This window comes from Bactrocera tryoni, chromosome 1, assembly GCF_016617805.1.
Source record: "Bactrocera tryoni isolate S06 chromosome 1, CSIRO_BtryS06_freeze2, whole genome shotgun sequence".
In the NCBI taxonomy this organism is placed as follows: Eukaryota; Metazoa; Arthropoda; class Insecta; order Diptera; family Tephritidae; genus Bactrocera; species Bactrocera tryoni.
In genome coordinates, this window is record NC_052499.1 from 28,291,180 (window position 1) to 28,316,817 (window position 25,638).

A 25,638-nucleotide genomic window follows, 5' to 3' on the forward strand; every position below is an offset into this window, starting at 1 on the left:
CGAATGGCTCGGAGAGGTCCTTCCTATTAGTTTTGCGGGCTACCAAATTCAGACATCGCGGCATAAAAGTAATTCCTTTTCGTGCTGTCAAAAGCAACTTTCAAATCAAGGTAGAGGTGGCGAATGTCGATTCTCTTTTCACGGATCTTTTCCAAGACTTAAAGCATGATGAATATCTGGTCAGTTGTTGATTCTCCAGGCCTAAAGCCACACTGATAAGGTCCAATCAGTTTGTTGACGGTGGGCCTTAATCTTTCACACAATACGCTCGATAGAACCTTATACGCGATGTTGAGGAGGCTTATCCCACGGTAGTTGGCGCAGATTGTGGGGTCTCCTTTTTTGTGGATTGGGCAGAGCACACTTAAATTCCAATCGTTGGGCATGCTTTCGTCCGACCATATTCTACAAAGAAGCTGATGCATCCACCTTATCAATTCTCCGCCGCCGTTTTTGAATAGCTCGGCCTGCAATACATCGACCCCCGTTGCTTAGTTGTTCTTCAGACTGCTAATTGTTTTCGGTCTTCTTCATAGTTGAGCAATGGAACGTTTACACTATCGTCATCGATTAAACTTTCACTGCCATTCAGCAGGCTGGATAAGTGTTCCCTTCATAACCCATTAGTCACTAGATCACTCTCTGAGGGTTCTACAAAAATATACTCGTCTTGAAACCTTTTGTTAGTTGCCGATCTTTTCGCAGTAAATTTTCGAGCATTAGTTCCTATCGGCCAGCGTGTCAAGCTCTTCGTACTCACGATTTTCGGTCTCTCTCTTTTTTTGTCTGCAAATGCGTCTCACTTCCATGTGTAGAAGTTCATGCAAGTGAGAAAGTTCTCTGAGCGCCATTCACTTGGGAATGATCAGAAACGATTCTTTTACATGTGGCTCAAAAAATAAAATTGAGCGAAGCTCAAGCTACTCACGACTTCCGGTCTTAGACCAGGTATCGTCGAGGTAGCCAAAAAACACCCATTTCAAAGTGAGCTAAAGTAAGAAGGCGAATCATCCCTCCCCAGGGTTATGCGCCGGGTTTGGGACCCCCCACGTAAAAAAAATACCTTCATGAAAACGACACAACACCCTCGGTTTCTGTTATAGTTATTATAAAACTACCTTTAATATGGCAAAAATGTATCGAATAAAACGGTGCATATTTGACCTAAAATCTGATCATTTTAACTATACTAAATTAAGGCTTCAATTTAATGCAAAAAATAATGGATTTATTCTTGATATATCTCTTTTTTATATGTGTACGTATACTCGTACTATATTCTGTATGAACAACGCAACGCCAAAAACTTGCCAATTTTAAAATGAAAATAAAACGGCGGCTTTGCGATAACGCAGAAAAGAAAACATTAAGCAAAAACAGCGAGTGGACAAAGGCGCTGATTGGTCGATCGTTCGCGAATAAAACGCGCTGAGCAACATACATAACAAACATGTGGACATATAGTTGCAATCAAAATTAAATGTATATTTTTACTCGAAAGCTTTATGAAATTATTTTTATTTTTATCATAGCATTCAATAAATTCATATCTTCCGTTTTGACAAGTTGACCTTATTTACATATATAAGGAATTTAATAAGGTACATATCTGCTTCGTGTAAGCGCCTACGAATAATAGGCAAATGCGGTGCACTTTTCCCTTCCGCCACCAACAGAGTATTAATTTTCGTTTCGAAATAAAACCAATTCCGCTTTTCAGGAAATATTTATAATCCTGGAATCAATACTTTTTGGTGTAATTTTAGGCCTTCCTGTGGACAACTTTCGAGCAATTCGATTCTCATTCCTGAATATTTTGATAATCTTGTGGACTGCTGAAGAAGATTTGTTGAACTTTTTGCTATTGAGCGTATAGTTTCACCATATTTATGCAAATCCGCAATTGCAGTGCGTTCCGTCGTACTAAAACGTTGTAATTTTCCCATATTTATTCACCGAAATCAAATATTTGCGAAACAGGATAATGGTATAAAAAATTCACCTAATAAATTATACTTTACTTACGAGAAGAGATTTATATATCTTCAGCAGACGTTATTAAACGTCAATATTCTCGAATAAATAAAAAAAGTACTTCACTACGAATGATTTTACACAGGTTAAGTGGGAAAAAATTTTACCTGTTCGCTTGAATTTAAAGTAACTGTAAACCAAAAAGTCGCCGACATTGTGACGCCTTTGTACAATGTTACTTAAGGCGGTATATTCGTGGTCTCCATATTCACTTAATTTTGATCGCCACTGTACTTATGTACAAATATTTCAAATGCCTATGCACCGCCCAGAAAACACACATTTTTTATAGGTTTTACTTGTTTTCATTTGAATAATAAATTATTTATGTATACATTTTTATTTAGCAAATAAATTTGGTTGCATTTTTTTTTACACAATTGTTATATAACTATTTTGCTTTTCACAGGCTCTTATTGGTTTTATTTATGTACGTATGTATGTATGTATGTGTAACAACATACTAAATTATATATAATACAAGGTAACTAAGTTTAGTAGTCGAATTGTTTTATGCAAGTAGAAATATTTCTATATATATGTACATATATATATTTATGTGTTTTATGAATATTAATGATACAAATTTTTTTTAGTATATTACAAAAAAGTCTGCATTATCTTCTTCATTTCTTATAAAGCATATACTAGTTCCATTAGCACACACACACACACGCACTCGCAAACGAACAAATATTTATGCGTGCTCAATGAGTATATATGTATGTATGTATGTATATATGTATGCATGTTATTTATATTTAATTATTCATTTAGCTTATTGCATTACGCCTTGTTGTTGTTGCTAATATTTGCTTGCCAGCTGCTATTTGACTTTTGCTTGCATGCCATTGTGCACGTACACATTAATAATGCATGTGTGTTTGTGTGAATTGCAATCATTTCCATCATCACTTTGAAATACTACCGAATAAATTAGACTTTAACTAAGCGAATATGTCAACTGGTATTATCAGCACAAAATTGTTAGCTTAAATAATTAGCAAAGTCAGTTATATTCACCAGTTATATATACCAGTTATATGTATATACATAGCAATAAGCTTCCGTTTAGCGCCTAAAATAAAATTCTAAACAACTCATTATTGGTAATTACAATTTTTTGCCCTTATTTTGGCTTGCTAAGTGACTTTTCATAGCAAATCTGTTTAAAGCTTTGATAAGTTTTTCATACTGTATTATTTGCAAGTGCATTCATGTACATACACACATACATACATTCGTATGACGAGCACAAAATACGCACATAAATATATATTAGGATGTCCGTTATTGCTCAAGTTAATTTTTTTTTTTTACAATGCCCCATAAAGTTTCAGGCCCCTATTACGGTTTTCATTTCAACCCGACTGCATTTTGGTTGAAGTTTTCAAATTCGGTATTAAACTGAACGAGACAATCTACAATTTGGTTAGATTAAAAGAAAATTAATGGAAGTGTTTCAAAGATAAAGCTTCGATATAACCTACTACTTCTTGGGATACACTTTTTGAGTAAAATTAAATTGTTAAAGCATTTTTCTCCTTTTCTTCATTGATGTTTTATACATAGCGCATAAATATAGAGTTTATAATATTTAAAAGCAGGTTTGGCAACAACCATAGCAGGTTGCTTCAACTCAAAGCTGAAATCATTTAAAATGCATTCTTGATATCTACCGGTAATCAACACTAATGTCCATTTTAACAATTATTCCCCTTTTCATGAGGAATAATTAAATTAAATTGTTTTTGCGTTTAAATATTTTCAGTTGTTTAATTATACATTATGTAAAATCTTTATTTTTTAGGTTGGCAACAGCAATCAAACTTCAACTGAAAATAGTTGAATATCCCAAAAAAAGAGTTGGGTTGATTTGAACTTCAATTCAATCGAGTGGAGTTGAAATTCGTAGTAGGGGTATCAGTTTTTGTCGGAAGCAAGCTCTTTATTTCCAATTTAAACCTGACATAAATTCTATTTTCCGTACGATTTTTTGATATGTTGCATTAAGCAAGTATATCTACAACATTTAAAAATGTTTAGCGTTCATAGAGTGTTGCTCATACGACATGGTGCACTATATGAATACAGTACATTATATGCAAATGTACTTCATTTGGGGCAAAAGCTGAAACTTTAGAAATCATTTACAAAGCACAAAAAAGTCAAATAATGGACACCCTAATATTTGTACATATACATATGTAAGTATATGCATGCATACAACTGTATTTTGTATAGAAATTTCATAAACGCGCAATACTTAGACTAAGTTAGCGGCTTTACAGCGTTTCACACCTCTAGAATGCGTTCCCACATTGTTTCTTCGCTTTTATCACATTTCAGGTATAGGCGCAAATGTTTGCATGCATTACATACATACATATATATGTATGTTCGTACAAATGGGTATATAATACATAGTACACATATGTAATACAAATATTTCATTAAGCTTTCTTTTTACCTAAGCTATGAAGCCGAAGAGTTTAGTTCTAGTGAATTACATATATATTTACATTACATTCGTAAATATAATACTTCTAGCATACATACAATTTTCATAGTTTAGGATAATATTTTATGCATTTCCAATTTGTTATTGTTCTTTTCCTATGCTCCTACGCATTTATAGCACTTCCGCACACAATTAAAATAAAATCATCAAAAATCACAAAAACTTATAAAACCAAAACAAAAAACACAAACGCAAGAAACACGCGCGCTACAGCACACAGAGCAGCTTTTTCTCTCTTTACAACAACAACAACAACAGCTGGTTGCGGTGTTACGTGCAAATTTCACTCGAATTCGCAAGCACCGCACTGTTGCTGTTCGTGTGGTGGTGCTCGCCGATATTCCCCGTCGCATTGTTTATACTCGCACATTTACTGTTGTTTATGGTCGCATTCGAATTCGCAACCATTTTGGTATTTGCGGGTGTTGGCATTGTTGGCGTTGTTGTTGCTGTTGCCGTTGTTGGTGGTGCTGCTGCTGTTGTTGCTATTGTCGGCGCCGACGCATTGCTGGTGTTCAATTGCGGATTTGTATGCGTTGTACTCGAGTTGTCGTGCATATTCGTAGGCGCCGACGCCCTCGCTGTTGTATTTGTTGTTGATTTGGCATTATTTTTGTTGTTTTTAATACGATTCAGCGCCGCTTCGCGTTCGTTCGCGTCGAAATACCACACAGTGATGGCGTAGCGGGTGCGATGTGAGGGTTGCACTTCGTGGGGATTCCGACGATCGGACCAGAAAAAGATCAGACGATCGAATTTCGGCTCGATGTCAGCAACTGAATTACCGTGCTCTGGGAAAATTCTGCAAACATAATAGAGAGTTGTTGTATTATTATGAAAAATATTTGTAGATATTTACTTATAAAGTAGAATTGTGTCAACGAGTCAGGTAATTAGTAAGTAATTTATTTTTATTTACTGTAGAGCATTTAAATTTATTTTATGTTTTAAATAAAATAAACTAAAACCGTATTAAGTAAAATAAAACTAAAATAATTAATAATTGAAAAATAAGTGAGACAAATATTACCTAATCTAAAATAAAAATAAGTGATAGAATAAAAAGGAAAAACAAACAAATAGAAACAATAATATAAAATCGGGATCAAAATTAAAGAAAATATATATTATACATATGTATGTATATTATTCAATACATATTACTAGAAAATAAAAATTAAAGATTAAAAAATTAAAAAGATAAAAGGAAGTGAAGATAAGTTTATGTGTAAGTTTAAAAAAAATATTAAAAATAAATAATAATACAATGTAATTATATACAAATAATAATAAATACAACAAAGTCAAATAATAATAATAGTAAACAAAAATAAAAATTAGTAGTTAAATAAAATTAAAAATTAAAAAAATTAAGAAATATATAAAGACAAAAAATAAAATTACAGAAAGAAAGAAAAAAAGTTGCTTAACATTTTAAATAGTTTATATGAAATCTGTGCACAAAAAGGGAGTTTAATTAAACCATACGATTTCCTTGAATTTTCTCGCCACGAATAGCCATATTGCATAATATGATGTTCAATAATTAAACAAATTAAAAAAAACTTACCGTAAAATGCCACCACTGCGGTCCGTATCCCAATTGACATTCAAATAGTAAATGGCCGTTATAACACGACCGTCTTTGTTCGGATTATCGACATGCACCACATAATGCGAGCCGGAACCCGGGTAGCAAGCCACCATAGCCTAAAATTATGAAAATAATAAAATGATATAAAACATAGGCTACATTAAGGATGAACAACACACATGTATAATTTTAACGGTAAAAAATTGACATCAAAAGCACACAAAAATGTGGGTGAATTTTATAATTTAAAATTTTTATATTTTTTTATGTTTCACGCACGCACCTTTGTTCTCTCTTTAATGTTATAGTTGCCCATTTGACCATTGTTCTTCATTGTGTTTGCCCGACAAATGACCGCGTCAATCTTTAAAAACAAAATGGAGCAAGTGCAATGTTAGAAAATTTATTATAAATACGCTTTTGCACTAACATACCTGATTTATCAAATAGCCAACATTTGCACAGCCTGGTTCTACGCCCTTAACCCACGTTATCTTATCGCCGCGTATTGTGCGCAGCTCTTCTTCTCGCAAATTATTTACCAGTTGGCCGTCCTACAGGGAGAGATGGAGAGACAAAAAATTAATATAATTTATTTTAAAAAAATATTGCGCAAATATAAGACTTACTTTGAAGACACCAGCTGAATACATGCGATGCACTTCATTGAGAATCTGCAGGCCCTTCTCGACGCCTAGAAAATCATCGACCACCGACAAACCGTACTGATTCATGTCGCTGATAATATTTCGACATAATTCGTCATAGCGGCGCTCGCTAAAAGTAGAAGAAATAAATAGTGATTTATTTAGAATGAAAATCGGAAAAAAATTTTGGAAAATAGTAAGTGTTTATTTTTCAAAAATGTTCTATTTTATACATATTTTGGCATATTTTAAAATTAACAAAAAAAATTTAAGGGCATTTTTGTAGTTTTGTATGAGGTATTCACTGAGTGAAAAAATCTCAAGAGTCAGCACACAGGGTTGCATGCGCGAGAACATATATTATTATTAAATTAAATTCAAATTCACTTAGACCATATATAGTATATACACATATTATTATTCTTTCCAATTTGCCATTGACTTGATTTCTTCACAACAAGTTCCAAATATTTCGAGGATTTCAGCAAACGCACGCTAAGCGTGCGCAGGTATGATTCGTGTGATATACAAGTATACCTATTTCTGCAGTGAATTGGAGAATACGTGAGAACCAAAACGTTCACCCAACAACTGCAAAGCATACGGTTTCATAATCTATGCTGTATACATACATACATACATATGTACAGAGGGCATAAGTATGTTTGGGCACAAAAGTACGTGTATTGTAGCCGTAAAAACCGGCACTTAAACTTGAATGAGGAAAAAAATTACTCAAACTTTCGACAGAAGTAAGGTAACGAGTTGATGACAGCATCGCAAGCGCTGAAATATAAAATCAACGAATAATCAATTACAGAAATCTGAATTTATCACATATTTTCTTGTGTGTTAACTCATGTGTATTGTTAAAATGTATATTTTTATGTAAGATGTATAGATCAAAATTTTTTGTTTATAACTATTTTTTCGGTTCGTTATAACTTATAAATTGATGAGACTATATAAAAAACCTAAGCGTTGAGAATTGTAGTTGCGTAAACTTATTTTTGTATGTAATCCAACAACAATTTTTTAAACAGGAGTAAAAATTTATGATTTTAAGTTTTATAAACTTCGAAATCATTAAATTAGAAATTAACTTTCATATTTTCCATATTTTCATTTCATTATTTATTTATTTTTTAATAATTTTAGTTATTATTCGATTTTAACTTTTTATTTACCTTTTTAATATTTTTATGATTTTTTCTTAATTTTAATTTTTAATGTTATTTCTAATAATATATAAAGAGTAAGCAATGCAACTAAAATAGTTCTTTATAACTTTTTTCATAAAAAAATTTCATTTACGATTTGAATTACAAACAACTTTTAAAAACAACTTAAAATTAAATATTGAAAAAAATAGAGAAAAATTGATTTCTAGTGAAGAACTTTCGTGCAAATTAATTTTACTCAAGTGAGATTTTATTTATTCTTGAAAGTTGCGTTTCATATTTAGTACTTTTAAATAATTTTTGTAACTAACGGTTTCTGTGCTTAGAGAGGATTTCTGATTTCAATAATTTTTTTTTCTTTTAACAAATTTTAAAATTGATAAAGAAATATATGTAGCAGATATTAACATTTTGTTTCGAGAAAAATTTGCAAGAAAAATATATAAAATAAAAAAAATTGCACTGACATTTCTTAGCCTAGGTACAAATTTATATAGTACATGATCAGTATATGAAATAAAAAACTCAGTTTCGAATTTATCTAAATAACTGTCATAAAAGACTTCCGTTTCTTAGATAGCACCTTTCACTCATCGACACTGACTACAAAGGCGTAAATACCGCAATAATCATAAAAGACTGAAATACTACCACAAATATTCGAAAAAGCTATTTTTGTCCAACACAAATTGCGAAAACTGCTTTTTCGCTTGGATGAAAGCATAAATAAATAAGTAAACTTATTATAATCGGAGTCAGCGGTATGTTTAAAGTATAAAAAATAAACTTTAGACCCAAAATGAAACAGAACTTGGTGTCGCCAATAATAATAAATTGTTACGAAAGTAATTTAATGCTAAATAACAATAAACCCCACACATGCCAAAAACAAGCAAAAACAAAACAGAACTGAAAATTGCAATAAATACAATACGGGTACATAGCAAATAATAATAAATATGTAATAAATGCAACGGCGCCAAATATTTTTAGTTTTTTACGACCGTAAATTATTGTGTCGCTTGCAAAATTACACAATTGCTTTTGCTTTGAAATGCACATTTTGGCACACACATTTACATACTTCTATGTATTTACGTATTCGAAGCAGTAAATATGGTATAGATATACAAATGTGTGAAGCTAAAACGATATTTGAGCAAAAATTATTTTGGAAAACATTTAAAAGAAAAGATCCCTCAGATCCCTCAAAAAAATCTTGTGAATGGATATTAGCTATCGACAAAGCGCCCTGTACCTATCAGAAATTTGCTTAGGTATTTTATTTTTTTGTGCTATTTCAGATTGATGACTGAAAGTTGGGATCCGAGGTTTGTTTGCGTTGCTCCGGCAAAAGCGGGACATTCTATATATGGGACTTTGGTAACTCAATTAAAAATTATCCAGAACTATCGATATTATAAGCAGAAAGAATGAAAATATGCAGTCCAAAATACAACAGTTAATCGGAATTAGATCCCGCCTACTAACCGAGTAATATTTTCCATTAACATTTTTCTCAATAATCCAAAACTGACTTACAAATAAAAATTGTTCGGAGGTTTAGGTGTGGTCGGGAATACTCCGAAGGTTCCATTAGCATTGGGAAACAAAGTAAGACAGCCATTTTGAAAATAATTCCTACACCAATTTACATTTTTTTATAGATATATATAATCCGCTTTCATATAAGTACATATATATTATATTTATAATAAAAGTGTGATTTTATATTCTTTAGAGTACTTAAGCTCTTAAAGAATGCATGCGTTTGAATACATATTTTTTTAAATTCGTAATAAACATTTGATAAAACAAATTGCTTTCAAATAATTTTTTTTAGTTTTTATAATTTCTACTAGTGGATCCGGCAACGCGTTGCTGTGGTATACATTTTATACTATTATTCATATAATAAACTATTCAATACAGCGAAAATTTTCTTTACGAATAAAGGGGAAAACGTTTTTGTCGGTATAAGAATCCAAGGTATTGTACTTGAGTTTTAATTTTTAATATGTTCATAGAAATAAATTATTGGAAATAATAACAAATTTAAGGCTGCTTTCTCAATGTCTGGTTACCAACCAACCTTTCTGTCCAGTTAATAGAGTTGTCCGCTTAATAGAGCTTTCACTGTATTTTTTATTTATGAATTGTTTTTACTATCCTATCTTCTAATTTGGTTCAAACCGGACACAGTGTGCTAAAATTTACTAAAATCGGTTCAGTACTTTAGGAGTCCATCGCGGACAAACAATGTGACACGTACTTTTTATATATATTTCTATTATAAAAAAAAAATAATTCGAAAAAAAAATATTTATAAAAAATAAAACAAAAAATAAAAAATAAAAACTTTAAAATTTCCAAACACATAAAAGATTTTTTTAACACAGGTACAACTAATTATTTTTTTCTTACAAACTAATATTTTTACAATATTAATGAGAACCGGAAAAAGAGACGATGTAAAAAGAATTAATAGACAAACAACAAAATGTATTTTCTTTTAAATTAGTAAATATTTTCATGGAAAAATTGGTTTCGATTTTTCTGTTAAAGCAATTCAAACTAAAATTATTAAGATTTAAATTAATTACTAACAGATTTTATTTTTACTTTTCCGGTTATTAGAAACTGTGAACAAATATTTTTATATTAAATAATACAATATTTAAAATCTACCAAAATTTTCGGTAAAAAATATATGTAAGTATTTACTCATTTACTTTATTTTCTTTTTGCACAAATATTAATAAATAAGAAAATTTTGAAGAACCAGTTATAATCTGTAAGTATTTAAGTCTTTTGCAAGCATATAATAATTCCATCCTTCTATATAGCAATGTTTTGTCTAAGCCCTTAAGCTCTCGGAGCTTATTCACATACAATGTATTTTATAACCCTTGGCAACTCACTTTACACTTAACAAATATCCAATGTACACTTAATTACTGCATATTTCAATATTTACCCATTGTCTAAACTGTCGCGGAAGAACTGTTCCGCATTGGAGGGTTTCGCCGCCCGCTTGAAGAAACTATCATAATCGGTTACTTGAGAGGCGATCATTTTCGTAGACATTTCTTTTAGCGATTTTTTCACTTTTAGTTTTTTACTTAAACAACTGTTGAATTGGTTGTTGTTGTTACAATGTAATACTTCGGATTTCATTGAGGAACGTAACGTATAAGTTGCGAAGAAGTTTAAAAATTTAATATTTTAACGTAAAATTAAATTAAAAAGAATCACAGTCTCTTTTAGTGTTTAATCACAACCAAACAAATACATACACGAGCAGATGAATAAATTGATGATGACGATATTTTCTGGTGTTTACAAATAAAGAAACACAAAACCGAAATGCGCGCTCAGCCTCTGATAGATGAATGAATGAAATCACAGTTTGGAAATCAGTTTCGGCCTTGAGCAATTTTTATTGTTGGTTTTCGCTTTTATTTTTGCACGGCAAATAATTTTTGGCAACTTAAACTTTGTTTCTTTAATTTGTGTGTCACGCACAACACTTTTTCGCTTGCCGGCACCCAATTTGTTTTCGGAGTTTATTTTTGCAGTTTTTACAAATTACCAATTCACACGCACAGCCCTATACGGCTTGAGGGAGGCCGACGCAATTATATTTTAGTTCAGCGTTTACAAACGGCGTTGTGACACACCCCCTTTTTCCCGCACAACGCAGACGAATAAGCAGCGGTAGACAGTGCGAGCAGCAAGAATTTGCCTCTAATGTTGGCGCTTCCAAAGCAATAGCCAAAGGGGACTACGTGATATTTGGAGTTGCTTACTATTGACTTTTATGTTGTGCTGCGTTCGCACGTACGCATTTGTACACATATACGATGGTGAGTGTGTGTGTTGGTGTTTAAGCAGCTGTCAGATAGTCGCCTGTGCGGTCAATATTAGCCAACCTATGGGTTCTGTTTCCCACTGTTGCTTCTCCAATTGCTTTTAGCACTTTTATCTTTCCACGTGTGTACAATTACAACAAAATGCCGCTACAGACTGGTTGTTGTGTCAGCAAATTGCATTTGCACAATTTTTGGTAATGAGATTTTTCACTTTTTTTTTTAATATATTCCTTTGGGCAACTCTAAAATATTATTCATTGATGAATTTCACTTGCTCATTTCTTAAATTATCAAATTGTTAGTGTGTTAATTAGTTTATTTATGAATTTAGCTTTTGGTAGTTTATAGATATTTCACATCACGCTTTGCGCACTTTGTGACCGCACTTAGCAAGAGTTGGAAATTGAATGAGCCAACTAGCATTTGCCGCCGACAACGCACACCTTCGACTGTTTGTCATCGCACAAGTCTTCGGCAAAATGCAAGTCGTACGAATGCACGTTTACACGAATGTGAAAAAACGTACGAAGTTGCGGCGTTGTAGTTGTGCACGTCATGCGTGTTGCCGGTTGTTCAGTATGAGTTCCCATGGACGCTATACATCCGATTTTTGTACACAAATGTATGCAAGTGTGTGTTTGCATAATCGATTCGTACAAGTTAAATGAAAATCTCACGTAGTAGGGCCAAAAACAACAATGACAACAAATATATATTTATACTCGTATGTAAGCAATTCTCTCGTTTTTAAATGCGGCGCACTTTAATACATACATATGTACATATGTATGTATGTACATATTGTTGAGAGAATTATCTTTTGCAAAAATATTAATAATTGTCTTCGCACAAGCGTAATTGCCATACAAACATAGGAGTATTTGGTGACTAACGCCCTCAACAAGAGTTCGCGTGAGCTTAAGTACTATACAGTGGCTTATAAATGTGTATTTTATTTTGGAAATACAATGTTTTGTTACATTTAGTTCGTATTCACTGTGCTTTTACAAATCCACCCACGAGTGTTTAAAATCTCGAAAATATTAAGTTAGGAGAAAAATTATAAACAAACAAAAAATAATTTGCCTTTTATGGCTACACACAGGTGCATTTCTTATAGCATGAAGGATGCAAAAAGATTTTTATCTTCATGTTTATTTTGATGGGTCAGTTTGTATGGCAGCTATATATGTATTATGGTGGTCAGATCTGAAGGATATATTCGGAGATTTAAGGATTTAGGATTGTATTAGACAATAATCTAACCCAAGAACTCGTATGGAGGCTATAACTTTCTTGGAAAAAAAGTAAGTGCGTAAAATTTTGATCGATGTATAAAGACCTGACAGACTAGTTCGCGTATCCATATACAAACAGGCGGGCATGGCCAAATAGGCTAAGTTCGTCAAGCTGATCTATGTATTTATGTATTTTATAGGGTCGCCTACTTTTCCTTCTGGGTACCTTTAAATTCGACTGAACTAACACACTGTGTTGAATCAGAGACAATTTGTTACATATATTTGTGAAGGTGTTGCCGCCTGTATATAAAGTCATACATAAAAACAATTTAATTGCTATCGGAGGATTTAAGGATTTCTTGGGCTTTAATATTGGTTGAATATGCAAAAACAGAAAGAAATATATAAATACATATATTTACATATACCAACAAAGCATCGGTATAAATAATTGACTAAAGGAAAATCTCTGAGTATAAGCCAAATATTTATCTCAGAGAGCACGCTTCGTAAATGTATCGCTTTGTAGAGGATGCTTGACTTTTGGTTAGAAAGGTGAGTATAGGGGTGGATATTCTCCTCTGAAGAACAAAGCGTGTACAAGTGCAGGGACACGTAGGCACGTGACCTTGACGTGGTGTTAACTGTTAAACGCGGCGAGGAGATTTAAAGCCACGGGTCTCTGTCTAAACATCATACATACACACATATACAAGTAAGTGTTTATAATATCAATTTCATGAAAACTAAGTGTAAATAATTTAACTTCCGGTGGTTTGAACCCTTCAAAATTGCAGTGTGGTTAAGGTTTAATAATATAACCGAAGGTGACCGCTTACAGACCGTTCAGGAACTCAAAAATAACTACAGACCAATAATTGGTCTTATTTTAGGACGTAATAGAGAAATAACTACTCTGTGAACAAACGACATCTTCGGATTTTTATTTCAAAATAGTTGATTGCCACATTGTTTCCGGACCATACACAGTAACACCTTTTAGGATTACAACTTACCGATCCAAACATGATTAGATCAATGAAACACAGTCCTTGGCACTACCGTTATACGGTTTAGAGGATATCATATCTATTGAAAACAAGATTGCAGACAACCTCGGCAAAAATTAACAAAACACGTTGCGGTACTATACATTTCTTTAGAATCAGCCGCCACAACATAACAGATTCTTAACTTTTTTGCGCTCTTGTCAGAATGAAATCCAATGCCACCAATCACTGGCATTATCACATTTATTTTGACTTTTGTTTGCGATTATATGAAGTTAGCTTAGCAAAACTTTTATTTTACGGTTAACGTTGTCGAAAAGACCATTCTAACTCACTGTTAGAAAAAAATAATAATAAATTTCTGAAAGCCGTACCTACTTAGAGGTTAATATCAAACCTTGGAGTGTATTTCTAACTTTAAATTCTAGGTGACGATTCAAATACAAATTCAAATGATGTGGGAAAAGCGAGACATACAGTTTTTTTGACAATAAGTTTGTGTATAAACCAGCTTTTAAATAAAATAAAGGCATACAGGCTATTAAGTGGACTGTGCACAATTCTCAAACAAATCCGGATCATGCGAAATGGCACGATATATAAAATCAATGCAGTTGAGTCTTCAAAGTGTTATGAATAATGCTCAAAATAGAATAGCAAAATATTTACGAATAATAGCGGTAATTTATTGAAATGAAAAAGAGGCAGTACAATAAAAACAAAGACAAAAGTGTCATGCCTCCACATATGCCTACATATAAAAGTAGTAAATTTGAGTATCAAGTGTGAAATTCACCGAATCTCAAGTATGTCTTATCAAAGTTTAATCTCCGCTTGACCTTACGCCAGTTCTACAAATCATACTATGGAAAAAGCAGCTGCGTTTTAGTTGTCTACAAAAAAAAATCATCAAATTTCTATTGGGTGGCAACGTCCAACATCCGAAATTTCGTTTGATTTTATGATCAATATTTTTGTGTGTTTATTTTAATGTTTTTATTGTTGTTTTGTTGTTGCTCCGCTGTTAGCATTGCGCTGTTGCTTTTGTTTTATTTGGTTTTCACTGCGTTTCCAGCGTTTATTTTTAGACAAATCTATGTTTATATGAATGCTCGTGCAAAGACACATTGCCCCCTGTTGTTTCTAATGCTATCGTTGCTTTCTTTCGCCTCTGCCGATTTTTGCTTTTGCCAGCGCGTCAGCGTCTCCGCACACACGCTCTACTGCTTACACTACCGTCATCGTCGTTTTAAAAGTCTAACAAACTCTAATGTTAATTTTGCTTGGCACTCAGTCATGATGGCGAGCACGTAGCGCACAGACCAAATGGACGGACATAAGTATGTATGTACGTTTTATATAGAATGTCTCTAGAAATTTGGAAAAAGTCGAAAATGGGCGAAGTAAAGTGCAGTTATCTACTATCTAGGTGGAAAAGTTTTAGAGCGCTGGGAGAAAAGAAAGCACACATTAGCAAGCTTTTTAGGTCAGCAAGAGCACCGGATTCACTCGCCTTGAAGAAAAGCACCGTTAGAAAGCTTGCAACTTAATGCGTTTTGCGGCCAAATTCAATTAGGTCGACGACTTGCGTATATACTTCAAGGACACTGATAGGCAGAGACTCGTCGATCACTCTTGCACATAGAATGGAAAAGCTCATATTCGTTTACGAAACTGTTTGCGCGTATTCACTGCGAAACCTCTCAAACATATTCGGCAGCGACAGCTTTCTGCTTTTGCTTTGCTAAGCTGTTCGTTTGCTGTCAACGACGTGCCTCTGATTCATGCGGTCAGGCCCTGCACAGTGGGAAGATTTCCCTCAAAATTATTAATTATTATATATGTATGTTCATTTGAAATATTTCAAAAAAAATATCATTGAAATAGCCCAACTTTTATATGTCTTCAAGATATAAGAACAAATTAAGAATATTATTCTCTAGACCCATAAGCGGACTTGATTTCGATCGTTTAATTTCTATGGCAACTATATGTTATAGTCATCCAATATCGACGGCTCCGAGAAATGAGCAGATTCTTAAGGAGAAAAAGACATGAACAAAATTCTGATAGATATTCCAAAAATTGGGGGACTAGTTGTTACTTATTTTTATTTACTACCTTTTGCGATCTTTCGGACAAGAGATTGATCGCACGCTTATAAAGTTGTTGATCCTTGAAGGCAAAAAACTGGTCCAGTGGTTTCTGATATTTTAATTTACAGTGAAGCTTATACTATCCAAACGATTATGCAGAGACCTGGTTCCGGTCGGTGCCAAGTCTGAATTATATGGTTGGTATGTTAGTACATCACATTCAAGCTGCAAAAAATTTTGGCGAGCCATCAAATTCGTTTTAGGTCTTCCATTAGCCTGATGGGGCACTGCACCTTCTTTATTGATCAATTCTGTCTTCTTCTCTTTGAGTGAATCATTTAATACATATGTATGTCCAGCTGATCACAATACATTAGAATTAATCGCGGTATTTTTAGGCCAAAGGTCCAAAGAAACGATTCCTTCGAAATCACACAAAACGTACAACATAACCTTCTTTTGGTGACTATCGACTTTCGAAGCGGTATAAGCTAGTTCATCAAATTTAGACTATGATCTCCTGCACTTTAGATTCTTGGAAACAACCCACTTTTCGTCGCCAGTAATATTGCGGATCACTTCTTTCATTTTTGATAGCAAATCACAGTCGTTAATGCGACCAAAAAAATTTTCTCCAAATTCGAAATTAATCCTAGACGTTTCATGTGAACGATCACGTTAAACAATTTTAATAGTTCAACAATCTCTCGAGTTGTTATTCAACTATTTGCGTCAACCAACAATTTCATTTTATCCACATCGGCTTCAAGAGGCAGGACGTGATGAATCCTCAAGATCGAAAATGCCTGAACGAAATTTTGCAAACAAATTTGGACAACACGTCCTCTCCATAGACATCACATAATTTTCCCTTTGCTCGAACAACATTTTTACCCATTTGGTAATAAAACAGTAAAATATAAGAAAAATGCTGTTTTAGATCTTCCATCTTCGATAGAACACCAAACAAAAACTATTTCAAAAAAATTGAAGAATTTTTTTTCATAAACAAACGTTAGTTGTTAATACATAATGCGCTGCGAAAAAATTCAATAAGATCAGCTGTTGTCATCACAAGAAATTATTAACTGAACGACCCATTGAAACAATTTGGCGCATAATGTGAGTTCATTATATACCTCTACTAACCTCTTTAACAAATATTATCCGGTTTTGCCATGGCTCTGGTCAATTTAGTACTGAAGTATGTCCAGGAGAATGTGTGGAAAAATACTCAACCACTATTGCTAGCGTGGTAATGAGAGTCGGTCTCTATTTTTCTATGTTTTAGTGACCTAAAGAAGAGAATTTATATACACATGTATATCTCTTCTTACTTAGAATCTTGCTTAGAATGAATCCAAAGTTTCAAGCATTTTATTTTACAACCGTTTTATGAACACAATCGCACCACTGTGCGCTGCCGCCTCTGCTGCACTTAGCCATTGTTCCCCATTTGGTTCAATTGCGCCAAGATAAACGGTGACCTTGAAAATAAGGAAATTAAAGAAAGAGGAATCAAAGAAGTACGCCAGCCGAAACCAAACACATCCATTGGTACATATTGTACATATATATTACCACGCACACAAATGCAGCTACATGCCGACAGTCAGGTCGCCCATGCAGAGATCATTCAGACATTTTGGGAGCAGCGCATGTGCGCACACACAGGTAGACATCGGCGCTTAACTTGCCATTTCTATTTCTCTTTTTCATTGTTTATTGTTTTCTCGTACATACTTCATACATATTTACTTGTTTACAAGCATTGGCGAATTGGATTTGAGACTTTGCATCGTTGGCAAAATTCAGCGAATAAAATTAGTCCCTTTGCGTTAAGCTGCTCTGTTCCAAAAGGGATGGATAGTTAAAGATTTAATGAGTTAGAGCACGCAGGCTCCAAATTTTCGAAACAAACGAGATTTGTGTACTTCTTACCTACCCTGCGTTCCATCTGCTTGCTATTCTTTATGGTTGGCCTGTATGTTGTCAGACATGTAGGCAAATATTTAGCTAAACCCACGGCAAAACATAAACAAGATGGGCAAATAAGTATCACGTAGACATTTCGGAAATCGATTTTTTTTTTCTAATTTCGCTGAGCGACGATGGAACAGAATGCAGAAAATCAGTTTTAGTGAGTGAGAGTGTGTAGGTGTGTGGTGTTTGTGGACGCTTGACTGTTTGTTACTTTTGTCAGGCATTTGAATTTGAAGTAATTTATTTTAAAAATACTTAAACCAAATAAATAAAAGTGATAGAAGATGAATAATTTTTGCTTTTAATGTTTTAATAGAAACGCCAGAATTAAAACTGTGGAGAACCGCTCGAGAAATTACAATTGTGTACAATATTTGAGAGAGAGCTTGCAACCTCTGAATCATACACCGGATATTGTTTCGAATGAAGAATGTGAGTTTCTTAATTTTAAAATACAACATAAGTAGTTGTTTTCGACCCTTTATCGACAAATTTAGAACCATTCCTCAGCTATCTCATATACCTGTAAGGACAATTATGCTAAATAAGTGATAAACTATACCAGAAAAATACAAAAGGATTTTGTTGTTATAACAGATTTTGTTTGTTAAAACGTGCTGTTTCGACGGGGTTTGACCATAGGGAGAGGGGTGTAAGATATGTGGGGTTAACAGGGCGAAACTGCGCAAGGGTCACTCTCGTTTCTCGCGGCAACTCGAGCTCTCGTCAACAATGGCTGGTGGTTTGACTCCAAGTACGCCATTCAGTGAGAGCTTCACCGCTGGGAATGGCGGTATCTGACTTCGTTTGTATCGATAAGTTTTTAAAATTTTTGAGTATGTTTAGTCTGAAATTATTTCCAAATCATTATACAAGTCTCACAACACAAGTTATAAAATTTCAATAATTGTTTTTTTTTTTTGTTTTAAGGCTTTTAAGAAGCATCCTAACAACAATTGTTCAATAAATGGTGTAACGTGGCTTTTACCACCTTACAATAATTTACGTCAACTTCGCTCCACAGTACATCATGTACCCTCACCATACCACCATACGTACTTAACTTCACCGCATTGACTACGCACACAACTTACCTCACTACGATGATGAAAGCTGCTAGACCATACGTACTAACGCACCATACGCATACAACTTACTTCGCTACGGTGACGAAAGCTGCGCTATGCTGCTATAAAAGCAAGCACTTTACACCAAATTCGATCATTTGCTCCAGCTCGGCGAACAGGACGGTCGCCCAGCATCGCGCAGAAAATAGCAGTAAGCAGGGGTTGATACCGGTACGCGCAAAGGCTCGACCGTTACTACGAGGAGCACAGCTGCGCTGCCTCGAACAGCGTCAGTACCGTACTTACGTACCGGAAGGCACCGTTAGTGAAAACTAACGCGACTAACAGGCGACATGTAAGTGCAGTACTGTGGGAGTTGATAGCTGGAGGCCAACGAAGACGGTTGGCTATTAACGAAATCTCTCCTATACAGAGGAGCCCGTCGTATACATCACCGTGCCAGTCGCAACAAGCGTCAACGCCTGGCTCATCAATTCCGTTCGTTTTCATCACCGTGCCAGCTTCAACAAGCGTCAACGCCTGGTTCGCCAATCTCGTTCGTTTTCATCACCACTGTACACATCAGGCTGGTCTGGCTGTCCACATAAGGGGTGGGGTGTGGATACAACTATACGAGGATAAAGCTAGTCTTTTTTGCTAAGGGTTCGTGGGTCCCAAGGCTGACCCTGGAGCGGCTGAGCATACCTCAGCTATGGACGAAAACCCATTACAATGGGAAAATCAATTCAAAATGCATACAATATTTTAGTGTCGTTATCGATAATACCAACCATATTTTAGTGGAATCTACGTCAAAGAATTTATATTATTACATTGTCTAATATCAATATTCAACGGATGTCTTGAAATAAATATTTTTTAATCCCTTAAATAGCATTTTTCCGATGTGCAATTTTAAGTGTTTCATTGGAAAGATTCAAATCTCTTCTTTGAGAATGATTTTTGATCATAATTTCGACTTTCTGAACCACTCTGAAGAGTCAATTTAAAATAAACGATGTTATTTTGGAAAAACCGCCGTTTTGTTAAAGATTAATTTTTTTTGATTTGTTAAAAATTTAAGCAGATAAATATTATTTCCTGCATATTTTTTGAAGGTTCTCTTAAAGATACATAGACTATGCTATCAAGCAAAACTAAAAATTGTCAAAATTAATTGTCGATTTCACTAGTTTACAGCCGTTTTGCGACTATGATGTTAGAGGTTGACGATACGACTTAGATACCTTAGCAATATCTTTAAAACTACAGAAACAGTTTACTGAGCAATGCCTACATATAAATTATAAATTAATGTGACAGTTACATTGATTGACTTTAAGTCATATAACCGCAAACAACCGAAATGACTTCATAAGAGTTACACGTGATGAGTCACATCTTTGTTTAAATGCTTTTTTTATTTACGGCAACTCAGTGACTCATTAGCAAACCGCACAACTCAGTGACATAGTTAATATAAATTATAAAATGTGTAAATAGACACTTAGTTCTGTCGTAACTCGTAGAGTTAAAGATATAATTATAGAAACAAACAATATATGAAAAATATTTATGGATTTAATATCAGATACAAAGTTATTCAGTTGTTTTTAAAACAAAATAGTAATGATCTCTCTTAACTGTTTATACATGATTTGTATAGTAGATTCACCTTGGAACCAAAAAACACGCGGAAATTGTAATTAAATTCCCCGGGTAAATCATATTTCAAAACTATGTATTTTGCTAAGTTGGCAGGACTGTAATTAATTACTATGCCAATTATGAGCGCGATCTGTCAACCAGTTTGTTTACACCAGTTGTTAAGTCGGTACCGCAGTAGTGCGTTGCGATTTTTACAATGGATGAAAATATCAAACAAAGAGTTTGGTTCAAATTTCGTGTGCGGAATCGGTGCGAATGTTAGAAAAAGGCTTACGGTGATTCAGTTTTGTCAAAAACACAAGGCGATGAGTGTCGGTCGAGAGATCGTTGAAGGCATGCCCCGTTCTGGACGACCTTCGATATTTTCAACTGATGACAGTATTAAAAAAGTGAATGAATGGTGCTTGAAAATCATCGATATCTCTGGCGAGTCCATTCGAATGATTTTGGTGGATAATTTGGATATAAACCGGGTTCTTGCTCGACTCGTCCCGATAAAACTGAATTTAAAGCCAAAAAAGCAATGAATACCATCGATCAACCATCGTATTCACCAGATTTGGCTCCGTATCATATTTTCTTGTTCCCCAAACTGAAATTGCCGGACTGGAAAAATCGTTGGCATAAGTACTTACATATATTACATCTGATGGGGATTACTTTGAAGGCGACAAAATAAATATTGAGGAATAATTGAATGACGACGGATGGAATGGATGTTGTTTTCCCCTTTATCTACGTGCCGAACAATTGCGAGAAATCTTTATAGTATTTTCCGCTTAATTGGACACGTTTTAATTAAATTCTCTCTTAATTACATTACCTAAGCGGTCATAAAATATTGTCTAGAAATATAAAAATATATTTTTAGTAATCATATTTAATATAAAATTGTTATAAATATGTAAATAAATAATTCAAGAGCTTTATATATTTTCTTTTAACTGATTTTATATAAATAAATTAAACGACCTTCAATTAGCATTCGTTAATTAATAATCGGTAACTAAATCAGTCTACATACATACATACATATATTCAGTACAGTAAATCAGTTAATGTGCTCATACAAAAGTAATTATTACGTAATTGAGCGGGGAATGTTGTATTTTGCACTCATATTATAGAAAAATATTATTAAACAATTCAAAATATTTACCAGATATTTAAATAACAGCCAACACTTGCGGTGCAACTCTGCGTTTTCAACTCATGCGGAATTTTTGCGATTCTTACGTTGTCGAAGAAATTCTTCGTTCCGCGTAAAGAAACGTTTCAGGTTTGTTTTTTATAAACAACTAAGTATAATTCATCTGAAGTCTGAAGTTTTGAATAAAAAAATCTTTGTATATTAAGTTTGTCATTGTTATTTGCGCCATTCACAATAGCCAAACTGGTCTAAAAGCAAAAACAAAACTCGGTAGCATTGAAAATAGCAGTTATACCACTGAGACTCGTGTATGGCGATAACTTTGTTGTTACTTAGAAGAGCAAGAGAGCAGCGCGCAAAGATAGCAGACAGAGAAATGGGGAAGTCAGTTAATCCATCAAATTCGTAGATGATGACTCCATATATACATACATACATACATACATATTTAGATGTAATTTTAATATACATACAGTACCCCGCCAACACATTAGAAACATGGTAAATAAATATAAAAATTTACGAATAACGTACTGGGGAAGCTTGCTAGGCGAATAATTTCAATTTTTTCCACTGCCTAAGTATTAAGTAGGCTGTGTACTACATATTACTCGGTGTCAAATATAAAATAAATATACCGTTACAATTAGCGGAACTTAAATACGAAATCAAATTGAAATGCTTACTTCACTTGGAATTGGTATTTGTGATTTCTGGCTTATCAGAGTTAAATTGTGTGGCGTAATGGAAGAAATCGAATTTTTTTATAAGAGTTTAACTATTATTTCATAGATTCCAGAGTTTTATTTGTAAGGTTAGTATTTTTGAAATTTTCTGAAGCTTTATAATACCAACAATGAAAAATATACTTTTTAGGAAATAGGTAAAAAAAATCGGGCATTTTACAGAAAACCAAAAGTGCTATTGCCGAACTTTTAAAAGATAAAAGTAGATCCTACAGAAAAATAATAAAAACAAGTAAGGAAGGGCTAAGTTCGGGTGTCACCGAACATTTTATACTCTTGCATGATAAAGTGATAATCGAGATTTCATTATACGTCATTTACATATTTTTCAAATACCGGATTTGTGTAAAGTTTTAAAATGTATGTATATATTATACAGAGAAGGCATCAGATGGAATTCAAAATAGCGTTATATTGGAAGAAGGCGTGGTTGTGAACCGATTTCACCCATATTTCGTACATGTAATCAGGGTGTTAAGAAAATATTATATACCGAATTTCATTGAAATCGGTAGAGTAGTTCCTGAGATATGGTTTTTGCCTGGGTGCAGCTTCTTTCTGCCATTTCTTCCGTAAAATTTAGTGTTTCTTACGTTTTTTGTTAGACGGTGTAACGCACTTTTAGTGATTTTCAACATAACCTTTGTATGGGAGGTGGGCGTGGTTATTAACCGATTTCTTCCATTTTTAAACTGCATATGGAAATGCACTCTGTAGAGTTTGGTTGACATAGCTATAGTAGTTTCCGAGATATGTATAAAAACCTTAGTAGGGGGCGGGGCCACGCCCACTTTTCCAAAAAAATTACGTCCAAATATGCCCCTCCCTAATGCGATCTTTTGTGCTAAATTTCACTTTAATATCTTTATTTATGGCTTAGTTATGACAATTTATAGGTTTTAGGTTTTCGCCATTTTGTGAGCGTGGCAGTGGGCCGATTTTGCCCATCTTCGAACTTAACCTTCTTATGGAGCCAAGAAATACGTGTACCAAGTTTCATCATGATATCTCAATTTTTACTCAAGTTACAGCTTGCACGGACGGACGGACAGACGAAAGGACGGACAGACAGACATCCGGATTTCAACTCTACTCGTCACTCTGATGACTTTGGTATATATAACCCTATATTTGACTCTTTTAGTTTTAGGACTTACAAACAACCGTTATGTGAACAAAACTATAATACTCTCCTTAGCAACTTTGTTGCGAGAGTATAAAAATTATGAACGTCCCCCACTCAAAGTTACCCTGCTATTTAACATGATTTTCTCCTTAACAAAGATTAACTTTAGCGACAAATGACGGCTAGAAGCAGTGATAGAGACCATTCAATTTGTGCGACGTAGACCGTGTGAACGTTATGTGGAGGACTGCATTCAAAAAACGGTAAAATTTTCCCTCAATGTAATAATTTAGAGCTGCATATCGGTGGAAGGTCCTGGACCAATTTATTTTGTTGAGGGAACGATGAATAGTGAGCAGTACACCAATGTACTTCAATATGGTTTTGTACCATATTTGGCAACACTGAACCCTCCAGCAGCCCAATACACTTATACGCACGCTGAGGTCCCTTGCCATACCTCCCGACGAACGACTAATGTCCTTCACAACTTGGATATCAATATATTACCTTAGGCGAGCAATTCAGCCGACCTAAACCCCACCGAAAACTGTTGGACGTTCCTTAAATCGAAGGTATATACCCGAAGAAATTCTACAATAGCCCCACTCAAAGATAACATAAAGGATGTGTGCCTGAATGATCCAGACACATACATATAAAAAATAATGATAATATTTGTTTGAATAGTATGCCTCAAATAGCGAAGGCGGTTAATGAAAATAAAGGTTTATCAACCAAATACTAAACAAATTTAAGTTTTTCTCAATTTTATGAAAAGATGATATTTCAAATAAATATTATATTATACAAAAAACTGCATTCACATATCGTAATAATTTTTTTTTTATTTGACTCTGACTCTGAAATATTTATACATATCAGTAAAATATAGGTAGATACATGTATTCCAGACATAAATCATGTCATTAAAAGTGTAAATAAAATATGAACATTCTTAGAATTACAATAAATAAAACGCTAATTCAAAGGAAAATCGATCGAACTGTAAATTGCGACGCATTGTGCAATTAAGTACTTAAATTTGTACAAATAATCGACATATTTTACGTTTTACAGCCTTTCCCGACAGTTGAGTCTACCTAAAAAGTCTACTATTCGATTAAAAGCAGCGCGAGGGCTTACACTTCGACAACAATATTCAGAACTATTATTTCTTTGCTACAACAACATATTTAGGAATAATATATTTTTATTACAAATATTATATGTATAAATATCCATTATTAACCTTAATTAATAGGTTCCTAGTACCGAATCAACTATTCATCACAATTAAGTACATATGCCTTTACAAATATTCTCGACGTCGCTAATTGTTTCTCTCATAAACAAAAAACCAAGCTGTCTTCGATTCATCAACCGTTAGGGAGTAGCGAATCGAACGAGTACAAGTACTGGTAATATATATGTACATATACTATATATTAGTATCCATACTAAAAATGCATATAAAAATTATATTTTAATTCAAATATTAAGTTTTTAAATACAATATACATATATATATACATATATATATGTACATATGTATATATATATATGTACATATGTATATATATATATGTATATATTTCGTTTAACCTTTCCGGTTCCTCAAATACTACACAAACTTAAGGTCCTCGGGTCATATTGACCCAATTTAAAAACAAACTCGGTGTTATTTTTATAAATTAAATAC

At 33.7% G+C, this 25,638-nt stretch overlaps 1 protein-coding gene and 1 long non-coding RNA gene across 2 annotated transcripts in view; one reads left to right on the top strand and one right to left on the bottom strand.

Moving 5' to 3' along the window:
* Positions 1 to 2,454: 2,454 nt before the first annotated feature.
* Positions 2,455 to 25,638, bottom strand: part of LOC120782506 (hypoxia-inducible factor prolyl hydroxylase) — a 103,394-nt gene continuing 80,210 nt past the window's right edge. The window contains exons 3-7 of the mRNA XM_040114814.1: positions 6,779 to 6,926; positions 6,584 to 6,703; positions 6,433 to 6,513; positions 6,126 to 6,265; positions 2,455 to 5,357 (exon numbers count right to left, since the gene is read on the bottom strand). Coding sequence (XP_039970748.1) covers positions 4,826 to 5,357; positions 6,126 to 6,265; positions 6,433 to 6,513; positions 6,584 to 6,703; positions 6,779 to 6,926 — 1,021 coding nt within the window. The 3' untranslated portion in view covers positions 2,455 to 4,825. The remainder of the gene's footprint in view (positions 5,358 to 6,125; positions 6,266 to 6,432; positions 6,514 to 6,583; positions 6,704 to 6,778; positions 6,927 to 25,638) is intronic.
* LOC120782511 lies at positions 13,652 to 20,281 on the top strand. Its single transcript, XR_005706264.1, has 3 exons — positions 13,652 to 13,805; positions 18,496 to 18,611; positions 19,110 to 20,281. It is a non-coding gene; the product is annotated as an uncharacterized LOC120782511 (long non-coding RNA).